The following is a 20,422-nucleotide window of genomic DNA, read 5'->3' on the forward strand; positions in this document are numbered from 1 at the left end:
CCTCAAGTGTGGAAAGCCTGCTCTCCTCGACCAACTTCACAAGCTCCTCTGTCTGTGCTGGAGTGAAGGTGCTGTCCCACAGGACATGAGGGATGCTACCATCATAACCCTGTACAAGAATAAGGGAGACAGGAGTGATTGTAACAACTACCGTGGTATCTCTCTACTCAGCACTACCGGCAAACTCTTTGCCAGAGTTGCACTGAATAGACTCCAGGTTCTCGCTGAGAAAATATACCCAGAATCTCAGGCAGAGTTCAGAGCAGGAAGGTCTACTACTGACATGATTTTCTCTCTGAGACAGCTGCAGGAGAAGTGTAGAGAGCAGAGAAAACCACTCTACATGGCATTTATTGACCTTACGAAAGCTTTCGACCTTGTGAGCAGGAGTGGCCTCTTTCAGCTGGTTGAATGAATAGGCTGTCCCCCCAAACTCCTTTGCATCCTCCAGTCCTTCCACACCGACATGCATGGCACCATCCAGTTCGATGGGTCCACATCAGACCCCTTCAAAATCTGCTGTGGTGTCAAGCAGGGATGCGTGCTGGCGCCCACCCTGTTTGGGATCTTCTTTTCCCTCCTCCTGCGCCAAGCATTTGGTACAACAACTGAAGGAGTCTACCTTCCCACAAGGACAGACGGTAAACTGTTCAACCATGCCCGTCTGAAAGCCAAAACAAAGGTCAGGCCACTCGTCATCCGGGACATGCTGTTTGCTGACGACGCAGCAGTGGTAGCACACTCCCAGGAGCACCTGCAAACCCTAATGGACCAGTTCACCAAAGCCTGTCAGGACTTCAGCCTGACCATCAGTCTGAGCAAAACCAAGACGATGGGACAGGGAACTGAACCACCCCCCTCTATCACCATCAACAACTACACCCTGAAAGTCGTAAACACCTTCACCTACCTCCGTTCCACCATCACCGACAACCTGTCACTCGATGCCGAACTCAGTGGCCGCATCGGAAAAGCTGCCTCAACTTTTGGGAAGCTTACAGCGAGAGTATGGGAAAACCGCAAGCTCACTATCCACACTAAGTTGCAGGTGTACAGAGCCTGTGTCACCAGCACTCTACTGTACGGTAGTGAAACCTGGACCCTATACTCCCACCAAGAGCGGCGGCTAAACATCTTCCATCTTCGCTGCCTTAGGCGTCTACTGGGCATCACCTGGAGGGACAGGGTCACAAACCAATCAGTCCTGGAAAGAGCACAGCTTCCCAGCATGTGCTCCCTACTGAGGCAGCGACGTCTCCGCTGGCTGGGCCATGTCTGGCAGATGGACGACAGGCGAATCCCAAAGGACATCCTCTATGCTGAACTCACAACTGGCAAGAGGCTGATTGGCCGTCCCCAGCTGCGTTACAAGGACGTCTGCAAACAAGACCTCAAGTCTTTTGACATCAGCCCCGACAGCTGGGAAGATGCAGCCCAGGACCGCCTTCAGTGGCAGCAGGCACTCCGCAGCGGGCTGCTCAAGTCAGAAACCACCCTGGCCCAACACCATGAGGCTAAGAGGGCAAAGAGAAAGAAACAGGGCTCTGCGACACCGGCAACATCTATGGGACCGGTCTGGATATGTGACATCTGCGGCCGGGAATGTCTCTCACGAATTGGCCTACACAGCCACAGGAGACGCTGCGACAAGACCTGACTCAGAGGCACAGGAAATCAATGGTCTTCCGAGACTGCGATGCCGATGATGATGATATATATATATATATATATATATATATATATATATATATATATATATATATATATATATATATATATATATATATATATATATATATATGTATTAGGTTTGTCAAGGATACCGGTACTAATAAAGTACCTCAATACTAATTAATTGAAATGGGTACTACACTGCCTTTGAAAAGTACCGGTACCGTTCTTACATCTAAATGTCGCTGTGTGGCGGTGACTACGGAGCTGAGGCGCATGATGTTGAGTATGTCAAAACGCACACACAAAGGGCATACAAGCAATAACATCTTGGTGGGGAAGAATGGCAAAAAACGACAATTCTACTGGTTAATAAAGAAGGTGTGTGAAGCGCAATATGGAGGTATTTGGGCTTCAAAACTAACGGTAAAGGTAACACTTTAAATAAGGAAGCAATGCGCTTCAAGTGTTGCTTTAAAACACGCTTTGCCAAATGTGGCGATTAGTATTAGCACCTTTGCTTCAAACTTAGGTAAACATTTAAATAATAAGCATTCAGATCTGCACAAGGAGTTTAAAGATTGACAGGTAATGATGCTGTTGTTACACCTTTCCTGCTGTTCTGCTCCGGTGCAGACTGTAGTGGAGGAGCACAGGGCAGACGTTCCCTTCAGGGTTGATGAATTTGTCGGGTTAAAACACTTCACTTTACCCGTCTATGGGTCTGTTAAGCTTTGCTTTCAGGTCAGATTTTGAGGCTGCCGATTTGTGACAGTCTGGTTGCTTTATTATTAGATTTGCAGGACACAACCAGACCGGTTCATCCTTCTACCACGCAGTGCAGTGCTACCGCTCTCTCTATTTTCTCGCCCACTCACTCACTGACATCACTCAGACAACACGTTGCCATTCTCACAGACACACACACACGCTACCCTCATGAGTTAAACAGCTCCTCTGCTGTGCACACAGCTGCTTGGCTTGATGCCAAATATTAGCAGAGTTAAAACTGCCCAATTAGCAGTCAACTAATGCAAGTGAAATGACTGAATTTTGTAACGAATTGCTGCAATTTTTGTTTTATCTTTAACAAATGTGTGTTTTCCCTGCTATATGGCTTATCTGTGTACATTTATCCATAGTTTTGTTTTTAGTACTTACTAATAATTGAATTTTTCTTAAAGCACAGAACAGGAATGGCAACCATGAATCCTAAAGCATTCAATATAATGTAAATAACGTTTTTTATTATATTCTAACCTAATCTTTGATTTTGGCAGACTATATGGAACATTGTAAATTGTTCTTTGAGTGCAACAAGAAAAATACAATGTGTTAATTACATTTTTTATTTTACCTTATAAAATTGGTCTTTGAGTTCAATAGGAAACATATGTTTATTGCATTGTAAGATTTTCTGTTAAAATAAAGCCAATATTGACATTTTTTGTAGTTCCCTTTATTTTGAAAAGTATCGAAAAGTATCAATATACATTTTGGTACCGGTACCAAATTATTGGTATCGGGACAACCCTAATATGTATGTATGTATATATATATATATATATATATATATATATATATATATATATATATATATATATATATATATATATATATATATATATATATATATATATATGTATGTATGTGTGGGAAAAAAATCACAAGACTATTTCATCTCTACTGTAGAGATGAAATAGTCTTGTGATTTTTTTGCCACACATACATTATATCTCTACCACGGTATCGAGCACTATTTTTTGGATAATCTAATTATATATATATATATATATATATATATATATATATATATATATATATATATATATATATATATATATATATATATATATATATATATATATATATATAAATGGAATCCATCTGCAGCAGTATCAGTTGCAAAGACTGCCCTCAGACACCGGGATATAGTAGGGCGTGTCCAATATGGCAAAGGGGGCCTTGGTTTGGAAGCAACAACACCGACGTGGCAAAAGGCAACTGCAACCGAACGGCGGCACATGGTAGTGGAGGAAGTGCGCCACCAGGAGGAAGCAGCCAGGTGTGCCAAGGCAGTCTCCCAAGCCCAGCAAGGCCGCTGGATGAAGTGGGAGGGCGTGGAGAGGAGAACAATCACGTGGAACAAAATATGGAGCATGGAGTCTAATAGACTAAGTTTCATCATTAGAGCCACATATGATGTCCTGTCCTCTCCCACCAACCTACATCTCTGGTATGGAGAGGACCCAGTCTGTCTGCAGTGTACAGCCCCAGCAACCCTCAAACACATCTTGGTGGGTTGCAAGACCAGTCTGACTCATGGGAGATACACCTGGTGCCACAACCAGGTAATGAAGTGCTTGGCTGCCGAACTTGAGAATAAATGATAAATAAATAAGAGAGTAGTCACCAATGCCATGCCTCTAAATGCTCAAGCTACCTTCCCACACAAAACAACTTTCATCCGGGAAGGACAGAAACGGCGGACCAAGCCATCACCTCCAGACTTAGGCCCACTGAACGCAGCCCAAGATTGGGAAATGCGGGTAGACCTCAGCCAGAGGCTTATCTTCCCACCCGAAATTGCAGCGACCAGCCTGCGCCCAGACCTGGTCCACTGGTCCATGTCCTGCCGCCGTGTCTTCTTCGTTGAGCTAACGGTCCCATGAGAGGACGCCATCGATGAAGCATTCGAACGGAAGAGGCTGCGATATGCCAACTTGGCAGCTGAAGCAGAGGCACGGGGCTGGAACGTGAAGGTGTGGCCAGTGGAGGTGGGCTGTAGAGGCTTTATAGCCAGTTCCACCACAAGGCTCCTGAAAGAAGTAGGAATCAGAGGACAGGCCCAACGCAAGGCTATTAAAGAAGTGAGATGGGGCACTGCTGCTAAAGTTTTTATTTGCTGAAAATCGCAATAGGGTCCGGATACACGTAGATGCTCAACATTGTTTATAGTTGTGAACATGAGTGCATAATTAATTAATGTTTGTCTATATGTGCCCTGCGATTGGCTGGTGACCGCAGTCTAGGGTGTAGCCTGCATCTCACCCAAAGTCAGCTGGGATAGGCTCCAGCTCACCCGTGACCCTAATGAGCACAAGTGGTCTAAAATGAATAAATGTAAAACCCTGAAAGTGCCACTAGTCAGACAAATTTAACTTTTAGTGAGTTGTTGAAGTTTTGCCTTTTAAACAGTTTGTGTGTGGACTAGTTTTACCATGCAATCTTTGATTAGTGGCCTGTGACTATTGGCAGCATGGTGTGTATGTGTGTGTTTAATCATCACAGGAACTTGACAGTAGGGAGCTCAATAGGCCTCCAATACCATCTGTCTAGTATAGATTTGATGGAGAGAGAAGTACTCACCTTAAACCTCAGGTGCATAGCAGAGCAGACTTGGAGGAGGTGTAACTGGCCCAATTGATGCTGTTCACTCGTCTTCACATGCCATCTAAGAGCCTGGAGTGTCTCTTTTTTCCCCTCTCTCTCCCATACGCTCTCGCTGTCTCTCAGAAAAGCAGACGTGATCAAACAGCAACTGTGAAGTCTTAATTAAAAAGTACAATCAGGCTTGATTAAAAGGAGAGCATGATCAGAAGGATGTGTCAATGAAAGGAGCAAGTCCCTCAACGGTGGTGCATGTGGGTGCCGAATAAGAAAAAGGACGTAAACAGATGAGTGCATCAAGGAAAAAGGGGGAAGATGCAGAGACAGCGGGAAGAGAGTTTAGAGGGGAATTGGATTCATGCACCAAAGGGAGCTGCATGCAAATATATAGCCAGCGAAAGTTTTCCTAGTACAGTATGGTCTGTGATGGGTTCATTGGTCTCAATATAAAAATCCAAAAGGAGTTTTCCACCAGTTCTCATCACCTTCAGCAACATTGCAACAATGTACTCTTGACTGTAATAATGCTCAGTTTGGCGTTCTTGCAATGCTTGTATGGTTTAAGATTAAGATTAGTTTATTTCAAAGGGGACAACGCAAAAGTCAGAATTTCATCTGTTTTCATCTGTAGTCCCTCTGCCATAATGTAAAAAAGGCAGTACAATTACAATTTAAAAGAAAAAAAAAGAAAGAGAGAAAAAGAAAAAAAGCACACAATACATATACAATATGGTAACAAATAAAATACAACATCATAGCATCAAAGGAGGCTCATCTTTTAGTGCTGGCAGCTGTATGCGTTGATAAGCCACACTTTCAATTTTTTTGTGAAGGCCTTTTAAATTGTGACCAGTTTAACCTCCTCAGGTACTGAGTTCCACACATTTGCACTCCTTACTGACCAGGCCGACTTACTGAAAGTGCTCCTGCGCAGAGGAATATAACAGTCACCTCTGACAGAGCCTCGAGTGACACGCTCATGGCTGTTTCTTTGGCTGATGAACTCTACCAGAGGATCTGGAGCCAATTCATGCAGTACTTTATAGGTCACTTTTAAGTCTGCGAATGTGTGAAGACTGTCCCAGTTTAAAGTACTGTATTTTTTAGAATGGCACAGTGATGATAGTTCCTAGGTTTTTTATCCATAACTTTAATTGCCTGTTTGTACAAGATTTTCAATGGGTTCTTTTTTTACTCTGACCAGACTAACACCAGCTGGTAAGTTAGTTTAATCAAACTACTTCCATTGTAACCATGGATACCTCAACCTGTCCATCTCTTTTGTGTTTCAGTCCTTCAGCATTTTCAATATTACTTCAGCAATTGAACAGCATAATCATCCAAGCAGGGCTCCCTCTATAGGCCAGCATTTTTAAGGGGACGCTCCAAGATTACTCGTGTCAGCATTTCAGCACAACACTGGCACCGTGTTGACACGCAGCAGATGAATATTAAACCTTGAGAAACAAAGATGTGCTTGAAGCAAAAGAACGACATAAATACTTTTTTTTTCTTCTTCAGCTGCACACATATACTCTCTCTCACAATCTTGAGCATCCCTCCCAGCAGGCACAATCACACTCAGGCAGATAATTCAGTGTCACACGAAGCCTTGTCGCTGACCCTCTGGCCCCCTTCCAGACAGAGGAAGCAGCTGGACAGGGACCCACGGCTGCCTGGAACACACTTCCCCGAGGGAGCTCGGAAGGAAGAAGAAGAGTCCTTCCCTGCCCCCGAGAATGACCAGCTGAGCTTCCAACAGCTCACTACGTGAATGTACTCTTATGCCCCGTGTCCAAGAGGAGCACAGGAGCTTTAAGAAATGACAGCAGCAGCACAGCATCGCTTTTTGCAGGAGTCAGCAGCGTAATGAAAGCAATATGATATCACAACCTGCAGGGTTGTTTTGCCACTGCTCACAAAGTCTCTCAGCCACAAGTTGAAACCGAATTAGTGGACTAAAACATGGATATAAGGCAAGGTTGTTACATTGTATTTTAACTTGCACTTTACTGGAAACTACTATTAAAAAAAACATACTATAACAGGGGTGCCAAACTAATTTTCATTGAAAGCCACATCACAGTTATGGCTGCCTTGTAACAGTGAGTAATGTATGAATATTAAGGAGTTTCCTTATAATATGATTACACAGAATTGCCTACGCATTTGATTATTATATTTTTTTTTTTACATACACTGTAAAAAAAAAAAAAAAGATTTTGCGGTCAAAAACTGGTACCCCTGTTGCAGGAATTTTATAATCAAATTTTACAGTTAATTACTGTAAATGGAAATTCCGCACAACTGTTTTATACGGTAAAATTCTGGCAATTGAGCTGCCAATATTTTTAATTTTTTTATTTATTGTCATTTTTACAGTGTACTATTTGATGGATAATATAAGTCAAACACATATTGAAGTATTTTTGTTTAATTAATAACGATTGTTTTGAATGTATGATCATATGAAATTTGTCGCATTATTAGATAATATTAAGGTTTAAATAGATATGCAACAGCATGCAGTACATGTATTTTTTTATGTCAAAATGGAAAGAACAAATGTATTTAGTGAGAAATTTACTGACGCATATTATTTCCAGGCTTTTGCGGGCCATATAAAATTATGTGGCGGACCAGATGTGGTCCCTGGGTCATGAGTTTGGCAAATGATCCAAGAAAACTGTTAAACAAAAACCAAAAAGCAGCCTTTTATTTCAGATAACAAACAGACAAAAACAGTGAGCCTCAGAGGTTTTTATTTTATTTTATATCGTTCCTGTTTAACGAGGTCCTTACTAAGTGCTTATTAATATTTTATGCTTGAATGACAAATGCTAACATATTTCCAATTGCCTTGGTAGCCTAACAAATAATTAAACAATATCGTAGCTTTTGTTTAGCGACAGCACTAACAAAGGGTAAACATGAAACTAATAGCTCATTTTATTTGATAATAGCATTGGGGGAAGAGTTATTTATGGTTTTGGTTTTGATTTATTTTGAAAATGCATACAGTTACAATATGGTACATCACATATTTCTAGTTTCTCATTAAAACATGTCTGAGAAAGAAGAAGCAGAGTTTACAGGTATTTAATCCTACCCCTTTTCCAATGTATAGCCATTTGTAACACATTTGTTTATTCTCTTCCTGTGCTCAACTTGTAACACAAACAAATAAAATAAATAACCAATAATGTTCTCATGAATAAATAGTTGTTTACAAATTGAGATTTACATAAAGTGATAAATAAGATGTTTATCAAGATTCTTCTTCCTTATACTTTGTAAACACTTTTGAGTTTGAACGGTTTCTTAAACGGGATCCTATTAGTACGTTGTTTGACTTCTTTGCTTATTCAAATCCATAATTTAATGTCACATACTGATGTACTAAAGGTCTTTAGTGTTGTGTATGCATACAAATGTTTTAAATTTAAATGTACTCCAAAAAATTGTTTCTTGGGGAGATTTATTTTAAAAGTTGACGTGTACAAAAAATAGATACATACAATTTTTTTAGTACAGTATAGAAATATGTTAGTTTTTTTTAAGTATGATTATTATTATTTTTTGTCTATGCAGTGTTCTACAAGGATTTCTTTACCCGTTGAGATTATCGGTCAGTCTGAGTAGCCATTGTAGGTCATACACTTTTGCTTCTTCCTGCTTCTTTCTGGGCACATTCTTTCATTTTATCTTCTTTTTCATTATATATATGTATTTTTTTTCTAGATGACTCCATTATTTTATTATAGTGCTATTCTGTTTGAAATTATATTGACGGAGAATATTTTTAATATTGTGTTCGAAATAAAATTAATGAGATGGGATTGAATGAATTACTTGGCAATCCATATGTTTTTAATATATATAAATACTTTATTTAAAAATGAGAGAAAGCCAGGCAGATTATTGTGCATCCATAAAGTAAGTGTCAGTCTGAATCATAATCATTCTGATCTTCAATGATCCGTCTGGTCGGACTTTCACTGAGGGTCCCAAAATTATGCGGAGGCCAGAGCTGTTTTAGGGCACACAGAAAGAAAATCCAAAATAAAGCAAACAGTGTGGGACAAACTTGTAAGCAATACATCTCTAATGTTCTGGACACATTGGCTAATACAGCATTTAATGATGTTTGATGATTTAAACATGATCTTGGTATTCCATCAGCTGTCGCAGTGGGCCCTCCAGTGGAGTGCCGCTGTCCAATCAGATGGACAGAAGGTTGGCTGACCTGTTTCCGGGGTCGTGGTTGCTATGACATCCAGTGACATGACAACACAGCAGAATGGAAAGCTAGACAATATGTTGTTCAGGCTTTGGTCAATCGGACACACTTGCTTTGAACTTCCAACTGACGCACGTCTTTGAATGGGGCTTAAAATGGCCATTGTGGCTATACAAAATGAAATAAAATTAAATACAATTGAAATATAGTGGATGGCTTTGCCAACGCCTATGGAAATATTACCTAGAATGCATTGATTTGTATATTACTACTCAATATGTCACTTAAACATAGTGTACAGTACATATCATGTGTACCTTCAAGCAAACACGCCCTCGAATGAGAGCATAGGGAATCGGGCCATAGCTCCTTGAGTCAGTCGAGTTCGTAAGGTTATCCCCTTCTAGCCATACGTGGCCTAATGGGACCTATAAAAGACATAAGGAGGGCAACATTTATTCGTTGCATATATTCTTGCATATCCTAAAAAAGAGTAGGTGCTGAGACAATGTATGATAAGAATTGTTTTTAACCATGCACCCTCCCATACACATACATTTCACAACCCATCCCTCCCTCCCCATCTTAACGTCAACCTCCCTCTTTAACCCCATATGGTCTTAAAGGAAGGGTCATGGGTAACGGGCAGGGTCGGAGTGGGATTTAGGAAAACTTCAAACGGGGTCATTAGTCTGTTGGCTGAGATCTGCGCCCCTCAAAGCAGGAGAGTGGCCTGAGATAGCTGGGCGGAGAGAGAGCAAGGAAGAGAAAGAGGGGAAGAGAGAGAGACAGAAAGAGAGAGAGTGCTAAGCTGCGGCTAGCAGCAGTGTCCAAGGGTTTCCACCGCAATCCGACCTGCCAGTGGGGTGGTCAACCAAGCAGGCTCTAATTCACAATGACACCAATTATGATTAATCTCATCACTTTAGGAGAGTAGGCTTGTCAAGGCCCTAATTAAGTGCGCTGTCCCCCCTATATGTGCAGACAGGATCAACAACACATTATATTGTCATAATGGGCATCACAATCCGCAAGTTTATTTTTGTGTTGGTTAACTTTTAACAGAAAAAAATTTCTCTGGAATAATAGCATGGATCGGATATTATCCATACTGTGATGACATCATGAATACCGTACTCAACTGACACCACTCAGCTCTCCAATTGTCCATCCAACACTGGGGATAGTCCCGTTTTGTTTCATCTTCCATAATTGAGACAGATGATGTGACATAATCACGAGTTACTGACATGTTGACCTAACACGGGGTAAACAACTCGGTGAATAACGACGATGCGAATGAATATCATTAAAAGAGTCATCTGAGAACCATATGTCAGCATGCTGGATTCCCACCATTACACCTCATTAACATTGTAACATATGCCGGCTCCCAAGCAAAGGCAAAAGACGCACCGCCGTTTGTCACTCACTACAGTATTGGCGGAACCTTCCTTCGACTTAAGTTCTCGTTAGAAAACCAATTCTTCCAATCCGATCAATTTCTAGAAAGAGAGAAAACTTCTTGATGGCATTAATCAGGAGGACTTGCTTAATCCTTGTATGTGAATTGTGAACTGAAAAAAAACAAACGAAACCTGAGAATTCTGATCGACTGAAGCACGAGGAACCACAAGAGAACACATTTGTGGAAAGTTCTAAGCAGACAATTTTCGAAGCAGGAGAAAGTATGTTTTCTGTGACCAATGTCAAGATGATTTGGACTTTGTTCTTTATTTTCCCTTGTTTGGTATCATTTCCTGTCCTGTTGCTCGTTTTGGTAGTATTTCCTGTTTGGTCTCTGAGTTTTGCATCATCTTTACTGTGTTTTACATCATCTTTACCTTACGTTGCTTGTCCTGCTAGCACACTTGTTTCAATTTGTTAATTAGTTTTATTTAGTTCCATCTTGTTTCCTCCTTGTTCAGTGCAAAGATAAGGATCTTATTTTCTTTGTATTGTACTGTCATTTTACTTATAAAAGCCTCAAAATAAACATGTTATTGCTGCTTTTCAGGGACACAAGGGATTAACCTGACTTGTAATAGTGAGTAATGTACATTGAGACTTTCCTACTGCTGACATGCATGGTATGATAGATGGCAATATTACAGGCTGACTTGATATGAAGCATTGTCTGCCTGTCAGGGGCTGAAACCGGAGCCCCGCTAGCTGTGGAGGCGTGTTGTTAAACGTCCACATTATTACCACACTCATTATGTTAACATGATTGAGGTGCCAAATTAAATACATGTAGCCATTCAGGGTTCATCTTTCACTATCTTGCTCTGTCGATCTGTAGCACACCACACGTATGAGATGGGGGATTTCATCTCTGTCACTACACCAGCCTTTCCTCCTATGTGTGTGCCTGTGTGTGTGTGTGTGTCTGCGTGCAGTAATATTAGGGATCAAGTGTCATTGTTTTGACACAATAGCTCAGGCACAGAGATGATTCCTAAAAAGGTGACAGTGCAATTAGCCTGCAGTTGGATCTTTGAGGGTGGAGACGACATGCCTGGCTGTCAGTTCAAAAAGGAGGCGATGACAGCGACCACCTTGTGAAACTCATCTTTACAGGTCCCATAACATCATCCCAATATTCACACACACATACACACACGCACGCATACATACACACACATCATCTATATGTCTCCATGAAGGTGGTCGGACACTTATGACAACAATGGCTTTTTTCCCGGCAATGTCAAATGGTGTCACACTAAGATAGTTTTACTATTTCTTGTGAAAACATTACAGTAAAAGGGCAAAAGCATACATTAGACTGCAGGACGTATGTAAGCTTAATTTCAGAAGGCGTATCATAATCAGTGTTCCAAATAATGGTGTTAAATGAACGGCATTCATTACTAACACTGTTACTTTTACGAGTAATGGGTAAATACTAGTAACTGATTTACAAATAAATAACTTGTATGTATGTTACGCCGTTAGCGAGACATTCGATGTAACGTGGCACGCTACTTTTGATGTGGTTGTATGTCAAGCAGACAGTGTCAGAAGCACAGCAAGTTCAATGCAGGAAATATATTTTTTACCTCCAAAAAGCAACAACCAGCACCAACAGAACTTGCTATCAAATAGAAGGAGGCAACATCTCACAGCAAACACGCAACATGTAAGTACAGACACGCATACACACTACTACTTCGAGGGAATAACAACAAATAATGATTGAAGTGACAAGCTTGCAATCCTACAATACCCTGTTTCTGGACAAGGAGACTACAGCCTTCAGAGCACATTCAATCTCTTTATTAACTAGTGCTAACACAATCCAGTGAAAAGGTTTACCAGTAGAGATGTATACCATTAACCAGTATTTTTTGGTACCAGTTCCTAATTCGGCCGGTCCAGGAAGACCGTTACAGTTCTGGACTAATGGTACGCAATTTGTATTTTTTGTATCCAGCCGATCGTTGTAATTATGACACGCTGTCACATTCAGTTTAAGTGCCTGTGAATATCTTCAAAATATCGCCACAACAAAATTTACAGAAAATAAGACAAATACTGCACTGTAATACATCTACGCCATGAAAAACTTGCAAATATTTCATTCAACATGATACATCATATATTTTACATATTTCTTTATTTCTCTTAAAGGAGAACTGCACTTTTATTTTAATTGTGCCTATTGTTCACAATCATTATGAGTGGCAAGAACACACGTCTTACGTTTTAGATACACACTGCAAGTCTATATATCATGTAGTAACAGACATGTTCATGACCATATGTAAAATGTACAATATTTATCGTATTTTGGTCATTTTTAGCAACACCGGAACTTATTGTCTCAGCGCAATTATTTATGTTTGCATAGCAGCATACTTCTGACTTCCGGAAACAAACGCGAGTGAGGTCTAATCATGGCAGACTTGGTAACGTACAACAAAGACGACTATTTTTGGTCAAATGAGGAATCACAACCTTATCTTTTTGAACCTGAATATACGGAAAATGAACTACTGGTTATAGAAGCGAGCATGAAGAGAGGCTGAAACGTTGGAGCAGACGGAAGCCAAGAAAGTGAGATCGGCGTGACTTAATGCTGTAAATGTGGAACTTGGAGCCAAGCTGAGCTGACATAAACGGTGTGCTTACCTAAAATGAGTTGGAAATGTCCCCGGGCCACCTGGACCAAACGGACAACTGTCCATTGAGTGATTCACTGTAATATTGATCATGATTATGCTTGTTATTACAACTACAGTACATATGTTGCCGAGCTAGCTGTGTACAAACAAAACATGAAATGTGGGCTAATACAGATACTGTAATATGATTGTTCGTGTTTTTCAGTCAGTACAGGTTGGTGTCCTATCGCATTGTGTTGTGCATTACAAACTCAAAAGCCATTCAGCTGGTGACGCAGTAACTTACCTCTTGCCGTAGCTATTTTAAGGCTAATGCCATAGCATGCCGTCACAAGGCGATGTGTTACTAAGCTCAAAAAACAGTTCCTCAATGTTTGTTCTCACAATACCAATGTTGCTAAAGCTTGGTTATTATACAGGCTACGGAACGTGAACGAAGTATTGTTGGTAGTTTTTGGATGCCCTTTCAAAGTGATTTAGAGGCAGAATGGATTGCTGCCATTAGCTGCATTGCTAAACAGCAAGAACAAGCTGATTATTCAAAATTACAATGCAAAAAAAACCAACTTATAATAACTAATAAGGATTTTGAATGATAGGCAAAATGTTAAAAAAAAAAAAAAGTGCAGTTCCCCTAAACTTGTCTGAAAAGGAGTTGGACGAAGCAAAGCTTATTTAATCCTATCCCGTTTCTACTTAATAACAACTACTAACACATTTGTTCACTTGCTGTTCTCAATTTGTAACACACTTTACATCAATTAATTCTTAATACAACAGTTCTTTTACAGTAATAATTAGTTGAGTCAGTTATAATTTACACAAAGACATTAATATCTATTTTAGGCCAAAACATGTAGAAAATGCTTTAAAAAATTTTTTTTCTTAAGTAAAAAAATCTGTGATGTAGTGGGATGACTGGAAATACAAATGTTCTTAGATATTGGGTTTCACAATGTAAAGCGCTTTGAGTCACTTGAGAAAAAGCGCTATATAAAAATGTAATTCACTTCACTTCTGACAAAAACATGCAGAGCAAATACAGAAGCAGCAAAGCTAGCGTATACGGAGCTGAAGCAAAGAGGAGGCTCGATGTGGCTGCGCTAATCTGCTGCCAGGACAGAGAATACAGTGCTTTGTGATTGATTCACTATCAGCCAATAGTGTGCCATGTACCATGTCACGTGAGCAAGGGCTTGATTGCTGCATGTGATGTTATAATGCAAGTAGGGATGTAACGGTAAACGGTATAATTATAAACCGCGATACAATTCCAAATGGTTAGTAATACCGTTTAAAAAAAATTATTACAGAAAAAAAAATGTATTAATGAATTATTAATTTTAGGCAACAATGCTTACTTCCTGTTAAACTGATGCGCCGCAGTGCCAGCGCATGCGCACTAGAACCGTTTGGCTCGAGTAAACATGGCGGCGACTACACAGACTTTGCTTTGAAAATGTTCCCTCTGAGTAAATCCCAGTAAATCCGAGTCCATTGCTTCGTTTCACTTCATTTCAATCGCTTCTACCTCCGTGGAGTCTCGGTGTGCGATTAAGAGCGCAATGCGGCTGGAGGACAAATATATTTTATGTGTCGGGAACGTTGCCACAACTTGTTTAAAGAGTCTTTATTTGTTGACTGGGATACTCACTTGTCCTTTAATTTAACTGCTAACTTTTTTAGTGTTCCAATAACATCAATACTAAAATGTTTTGTCATCTCATCGAATTGAACGCAGACCAAGTTGTCAGTGAGTCACAAAGATTGTGAATTAGATGTGAGAGGTATCACTCCAGTTTATTTTAGTTGGTCAAACTGATGGACTGAAGTACATGGTTGTTGGAGACGGAGAAAGCTTGTTTATTTGACTTTAACTTAATTAGCCAAACTGCTTTGTGTTTTATATTGATGTCAAAAAGTAAACACCATGTTTTTTTACAAACCCCGTTTCCATATGAGTTGGGAAATTGTGTTAGATCAGGGGTCAGGAACCTTTTTGGCTAAGAGAGCCATGAAAGCCAAATATTTCAAAATGTATTCCTGTGAGAGCCATATAATATTTTAACTAAATGCGTGCATTTTTAAGTAAGACCAACATTTTTTTAGTATAATAAGTCTCTTATTCTTTTTAATGACATTATTATTCTGAAGGTAACCATCAATAAATAAAATACTTCTTACCATTAATGCGACTTCTGGTGCTGCATGGTTTTGCTGATGGCTTTGTAGTCTGGCTGATACGTGGTTATTTTTAAAACTGTGATTACCAGCGAAATTATTCATTACTTATCGTGTTAAGCAGTGTCAGCTAAGATTTATCTGAGAGCCAGATACAGTCATCAAAAGAGCCACATCTGGCTCTAGAGCCATAGGTTCCCTACCCCTGTGTTAGATGTTAATATAAACAGAATACAATGATTTGCAAATCCTTTTCAACCCATATTCAATTAAATGCACTACAAAGACAAGATATTTGATGTTCAAACTCATAAACTCTATTTTTTTTCTGCAAATAATAATTAACTTAGAATTTCATGGCTGCAACACGTGCCAAAGAAGTTGGGAAAGGGCATGTTCACCACTGTGTTACATGGCCTTTCCTTTTAACAACACTCACCACTGTGTTACATGGCCTTTCCTTTTAACAACACTCAGTAAACGTTTGGGAACTGAGGAGACACATTTTTTAAGCTTCTCAGGTGGAGTTCTTTCCCATTCTTGCTTGATGTACAGCTTAAGTTGTTCAACAGTCCGGGGGTCTCCGTTGTGGTATTTTAGGCTTCATAATGCGCCACACATTTTCATTGGGAGACAGGTCTGGACTACAGGCAGGCCAGTCTAGTACCCGCACTCTTTTACTATGGAGCCACGTTGATGTAACACGTGGCTTGGCATTGTCTTGCTGAAATAAGCAAGGGCATCCATGGTAACGTTGCTTGGATGGCAACATATGTAACATATGTAAATCTGTATGTACCTTTCAGCATTAATGGCGCCTTCACAGATGTGTAAGTTACCCATGTCTTGGGCACTAATACACCCCCATACCATCACAGATGCTGGCTTTTCAACTTGGCGCCTATAACAATCCGGATGGTTCTTTTCCTCTTTGGTCCGGAGGACATGACGTCCACAGTTTCCAAAAACAATTTGAAATGCGGACTCGTCAGACCACAGAACACTTTTCCACTTTGTATCAGTCCATCTTAGATGAGCTCAGGCCCAGCGAAGCCGACAGCGTTTCTGGGTGTTGTTGATAAACGGTTTTCGCCTTGCATAGGAGAGTTTTAACTTGCACTTACAGATGTAGCGACCAACTGTAGTTACTGACAGTGGGTTTCTGAAGTGTTCCTGAGCCCATGTGGTGATATCCTTTACACACTGATGTCGCTTGTTGATGCAGTACAGCCTGAGGGATCGAAGGTCACGGGCTTAGCGGCTTACGTGCAGTGATTTCTCCAGATTCTCTGAACCCTTTGATGATATTACGGACCATAGATGGTGAAATCCCTAAATTCCTTGCAATAGCTGGTTGAGAAAGGTTTTTCTTAAACTGTTCAACAATTTGCTCACGCATTTGTTGACAAAGTGGTGACCCTCGCCCCATCCTTATTAGTGAATGACTGAGCATTTCATGGAATCTACAAACCCCGTTTCCATATGAGTTGGGAAATTGTGTTAGATGTAAATATAAACGGAATACAATGATTTGCAAATCATTTTCAACCCATATTCTGTTGAATATGCTACAAAGACAACATATTTGGTGTTCAAACTGATAAACTTTTTTTTTTTTTGCAAATAATAATTAACTTTAGAATTTGATGCCAGCAACACGTGACAAAGAAGTTGGGAAAGGTGGCAATAAATACTGATAAAGTTGAGGAATGCTCATCAAACACTTATTTGGAACATCCCACAGGTGAACAGGCAAATTGGAAACAAGTGGGTGCCATGATTGGGTATAAAAGTATATTCCATGAAATGCTCAGTCATTCACAAACAAGGATGGGGCGAGGGTCACCACTTTGTCAACAAATGCGTGAGCAAATTGTTGAACAGTTTAAGAAAAACCTCTCTCAACCAGCTATTGCAAGGAATTTAGGGATTTCACCATCTACGGTCCGTAATATCATCAAAGGGTTCAGAGAATCTGGAGAAATCACTGCACATAAGCAGCTAAGCCCGTGACCTTCGATCCCTCAGACTGTACTGCATCAACAAGCGACATCAGTGTGTAAAGGATATCACCACATGGACTCAGGAACACTTCAGAAACCCACTGTCAGTAACTACAGTTGGTCGCTACATCTGTAAGTGCAAGTTAAAACTCTCCTATGCAAGGCGAAAACCGTTTATCAACAACACCCAGAAAAGCCTGAGCTCATCTAAGATGGACTGATACAAAGTGGAAAAGTGTTCTGTGGTCTGACGAGTCCACATTTCAAAGTGTTTTTAGAAACTGTGGACGTCGTGTCCTCCGAACCAAAGAGGAAAAGAACCATCCGGATTGTTATAGGCGCAAAGTGTAAAAGCCAGCATCTGTGATGGTATGGGGGTGTATTAGTGCCCAAGACATGGGTAACTTACACATCTGTGAAGGCGCCATTAATGCTGAAAGGTACATACATGTTTTGGAGCAACATATGTTGCCATCCAAGCAACGTTATCATGGACGCCCCTGCTTATTTCAGAAAGACTATGTCAAGCCACGTGTTACATCAACGTCAACATCATAGTAAAAGAGTGCGGGTACTAGACTGGCCTGCCTGTAGTCCAGACCTGTCTCCCATTGAAAATGTGTGGCGCATTATGAAGCCTAAAATACCACAACGGAGACCCCCGGACTGTTGAACAACTTAAGCTGTACATCAAGCAAGAATGGGAAAGAATTCCACCTGAGAAGCTTAAAAAATGTGTCTCCTCAGTTCCCAAACGTTTACTGAGTGTTGTTAAAAGGAAAGGCCATGTAACACAGTGGTGAACATGCCCTTTCCCAACTACTTTGGCACGTATTGCAGCCATGAAATTCTAAGTTAATTATTATTTGCAAAAAAAAAATAAAGTTTATGAGTTCGAACATCAAATATCTTGTCTTTGTAGTGCATTCAATTGATTATGGGTTGAAAAGGATTTGCAAATCATTGTATTCCGTTTATAATTACATCTAACACAATTTCCCAAATCATATGGAAACGGGGTTTGTACTTTTATACCCAATCATTGCACCCACCTGTTTCCAATTTGCCTGTTCACCTGTGGGATGTTCCAAATAAGTGTTTGATGAGCTTCCCTCAACTTTATCAGTATTTATTGCCACCTTTCCCAACTTCCTTGTCACGTGTTGCTGGCATCAAATTCTAAAGTTAATGATTATTTGCAAAAAAAAAAAAATGTTTATTAGTTTGAACATCAAATGTTGTCTTTGTAGCATATTCAACTGAATATGGGTTGAAAATGATTTGCAAATCATTGTATTCCGTTTATATTTACATCTAATACAATTTCCCAACTCATATGGAAACGGGGTTTGTATATTACTTGTGTTTTTTCATTCCACAAAGTAATTACTTTTATAACCATTCATGTGACATTGCATTTTGGTAATGTTCTATGGTGTATAATCAATACCTATACGACAGTTTTCTGCTCAAACTCTCAATGGATATGTCCCGATACAGCATGCACATGTACAATCATTAGTACATGTAAATGTGTGTACATAACTTAAAAAATACCTCTCTCTATGAAAATGTAAAAATAGTGATAAAGGCATCGTGAAATAAAAAAGCGGACACACTGATACTATTAATGAACAAAAACACAAATATTTGGCTTAAATATATGGATAACGTTTCTCTAGACCATTTTTATTAGATATTACAAATTACATGATGGCGTTGCGTTCACATCCCAACACTGTTTTCCCTAACATGGTTAGAGATCGGTAGGTTGTGAGTTCAAACCCCGGCCGAGTCATACCACAACACTATAAAAATGGGACCCATTACCTCCCTGCCTGGCACTCAGCATCAAGGGTTGGAATTGGGGGTTAAATCACCAAAAATTATTCCCAGGCGCGGCCATTGCTGCTGCTCGCGGCTCCCCTCACCTCCCAGGGGGTGAACAAGGGTGATGGGTCAAATGCAGTGAATAATTTTGCCACACCTAGTGTGTGTGTGACAATCATTGGTACTTTAACTTTAACTAATAATAAATAATCCTGATTAATAATCGTGATTTCAATATTGATGAATATAATCTTAATTATTATTTTGCCCATAATCGTGCAGTCATATGTGTAAGATTAGACCTCATACATAAACACTATTTTTATCTACCGTATTTTTCGGACTATAAATCGCTCCGGAGTATACGTCGCACCGGCCGAAAATGCACAATAAAGAAGGAAAAAAATATATATATGTCGCACTGGAGTATAAGTCGCTCCGGAGTATATGTCGCACCCACGGCCAAACTATGAAATAAAAACTGCGATCTGTCTATCTGTGTTGGCCCTGCGATGAGGTGGCGACTTGTCCAGGGTGTACCGCGCCTTCCGCCCGATTGTAGCTGAGATAGGCTCCAGCGCCCCCCGCGACCCCAAAGGGAATAAGCGGTAGAAAATGGATGGATGGATGGATTTATAATCCGAAAAATACAGTATATGGACAAAACGTGCAATTACGTCTTATGTCCATAAGGGGCCATCTTTCGAAATGTTCACATTTATTTTTATTTATTTATGGTATTATTTTGTTTATGCCATATTACTTTGTTTATAATGCTTGTGTTGCTTTCATATGCACATTCAACTTTCTACTTGAGGTACATATATACATTTTAAATGTGTTTGTGTTTTTTTAAAAATAAAACTTGGTTAAAAGATTTCAGTATAAGTAGTTTTTTAAATATAAAATTACCGCAATAATAATGATAACTGTGATAATTTTGGTCACAATAACCGTGATAAATTTCCATACCGTGACAT

General features: G+C 40.0%; 1 protein-coding gene across 4 annotated transcripts in view; it reads right to left on the reverse strand.

The window, feature by feature from the left end:
• Positions 1-4,791: 4,791 nt before the first annotated feature.
• immp1l (inner mitochondrial membrane peptidase subunit 1) overlaps positions 4,792-20,422 on the reverse strand; it is a 62,376-nt gene continuing 46,745 nt past the window's right edge. For 2 of the 4 annotated variants that reach the window (XM_062026601.1, XM_062026607.1), the window contains exons 5-6: positions 9,619-9,729; positions 8,050-9,091 (exon numbers count right to left, since the gene is read on the reverse strand). In XM_062026601.1, the coding sequence (XP_061882585.1) occupies positions 9,005-9,091; positions 9,619-9,729 (198 nt within the window). In that variant the 3' untranslated portion in view covers positions 8,050-9,004. Of the gene's footprint in view, positions 5,222-8,049; positions 9,092-9,618; positions 9,730-20,422 lie in introns of those variants that run through there. The other 2 variants (XM_062026625.1, XM_062026617.1) reach the window with 2 other exon arrangements.

This window comes from Entelurus aequoreus, linkage group LG02 (assembly GCF_033978785.1).
Source record: "Entelurus aequoreus isolate RoL-2023_Sb linkage group LG02, RoL_Eaeq_v1.1, whole genome shotgun sequence".
NCBI classification, from domain to species: domain Eukaryota; kingdom Metazoa; phylum Chordata; class Actinopteri; order Syngnathiformes; family Syngnathidae; genus Entelurus; species Entelurus aequoreus.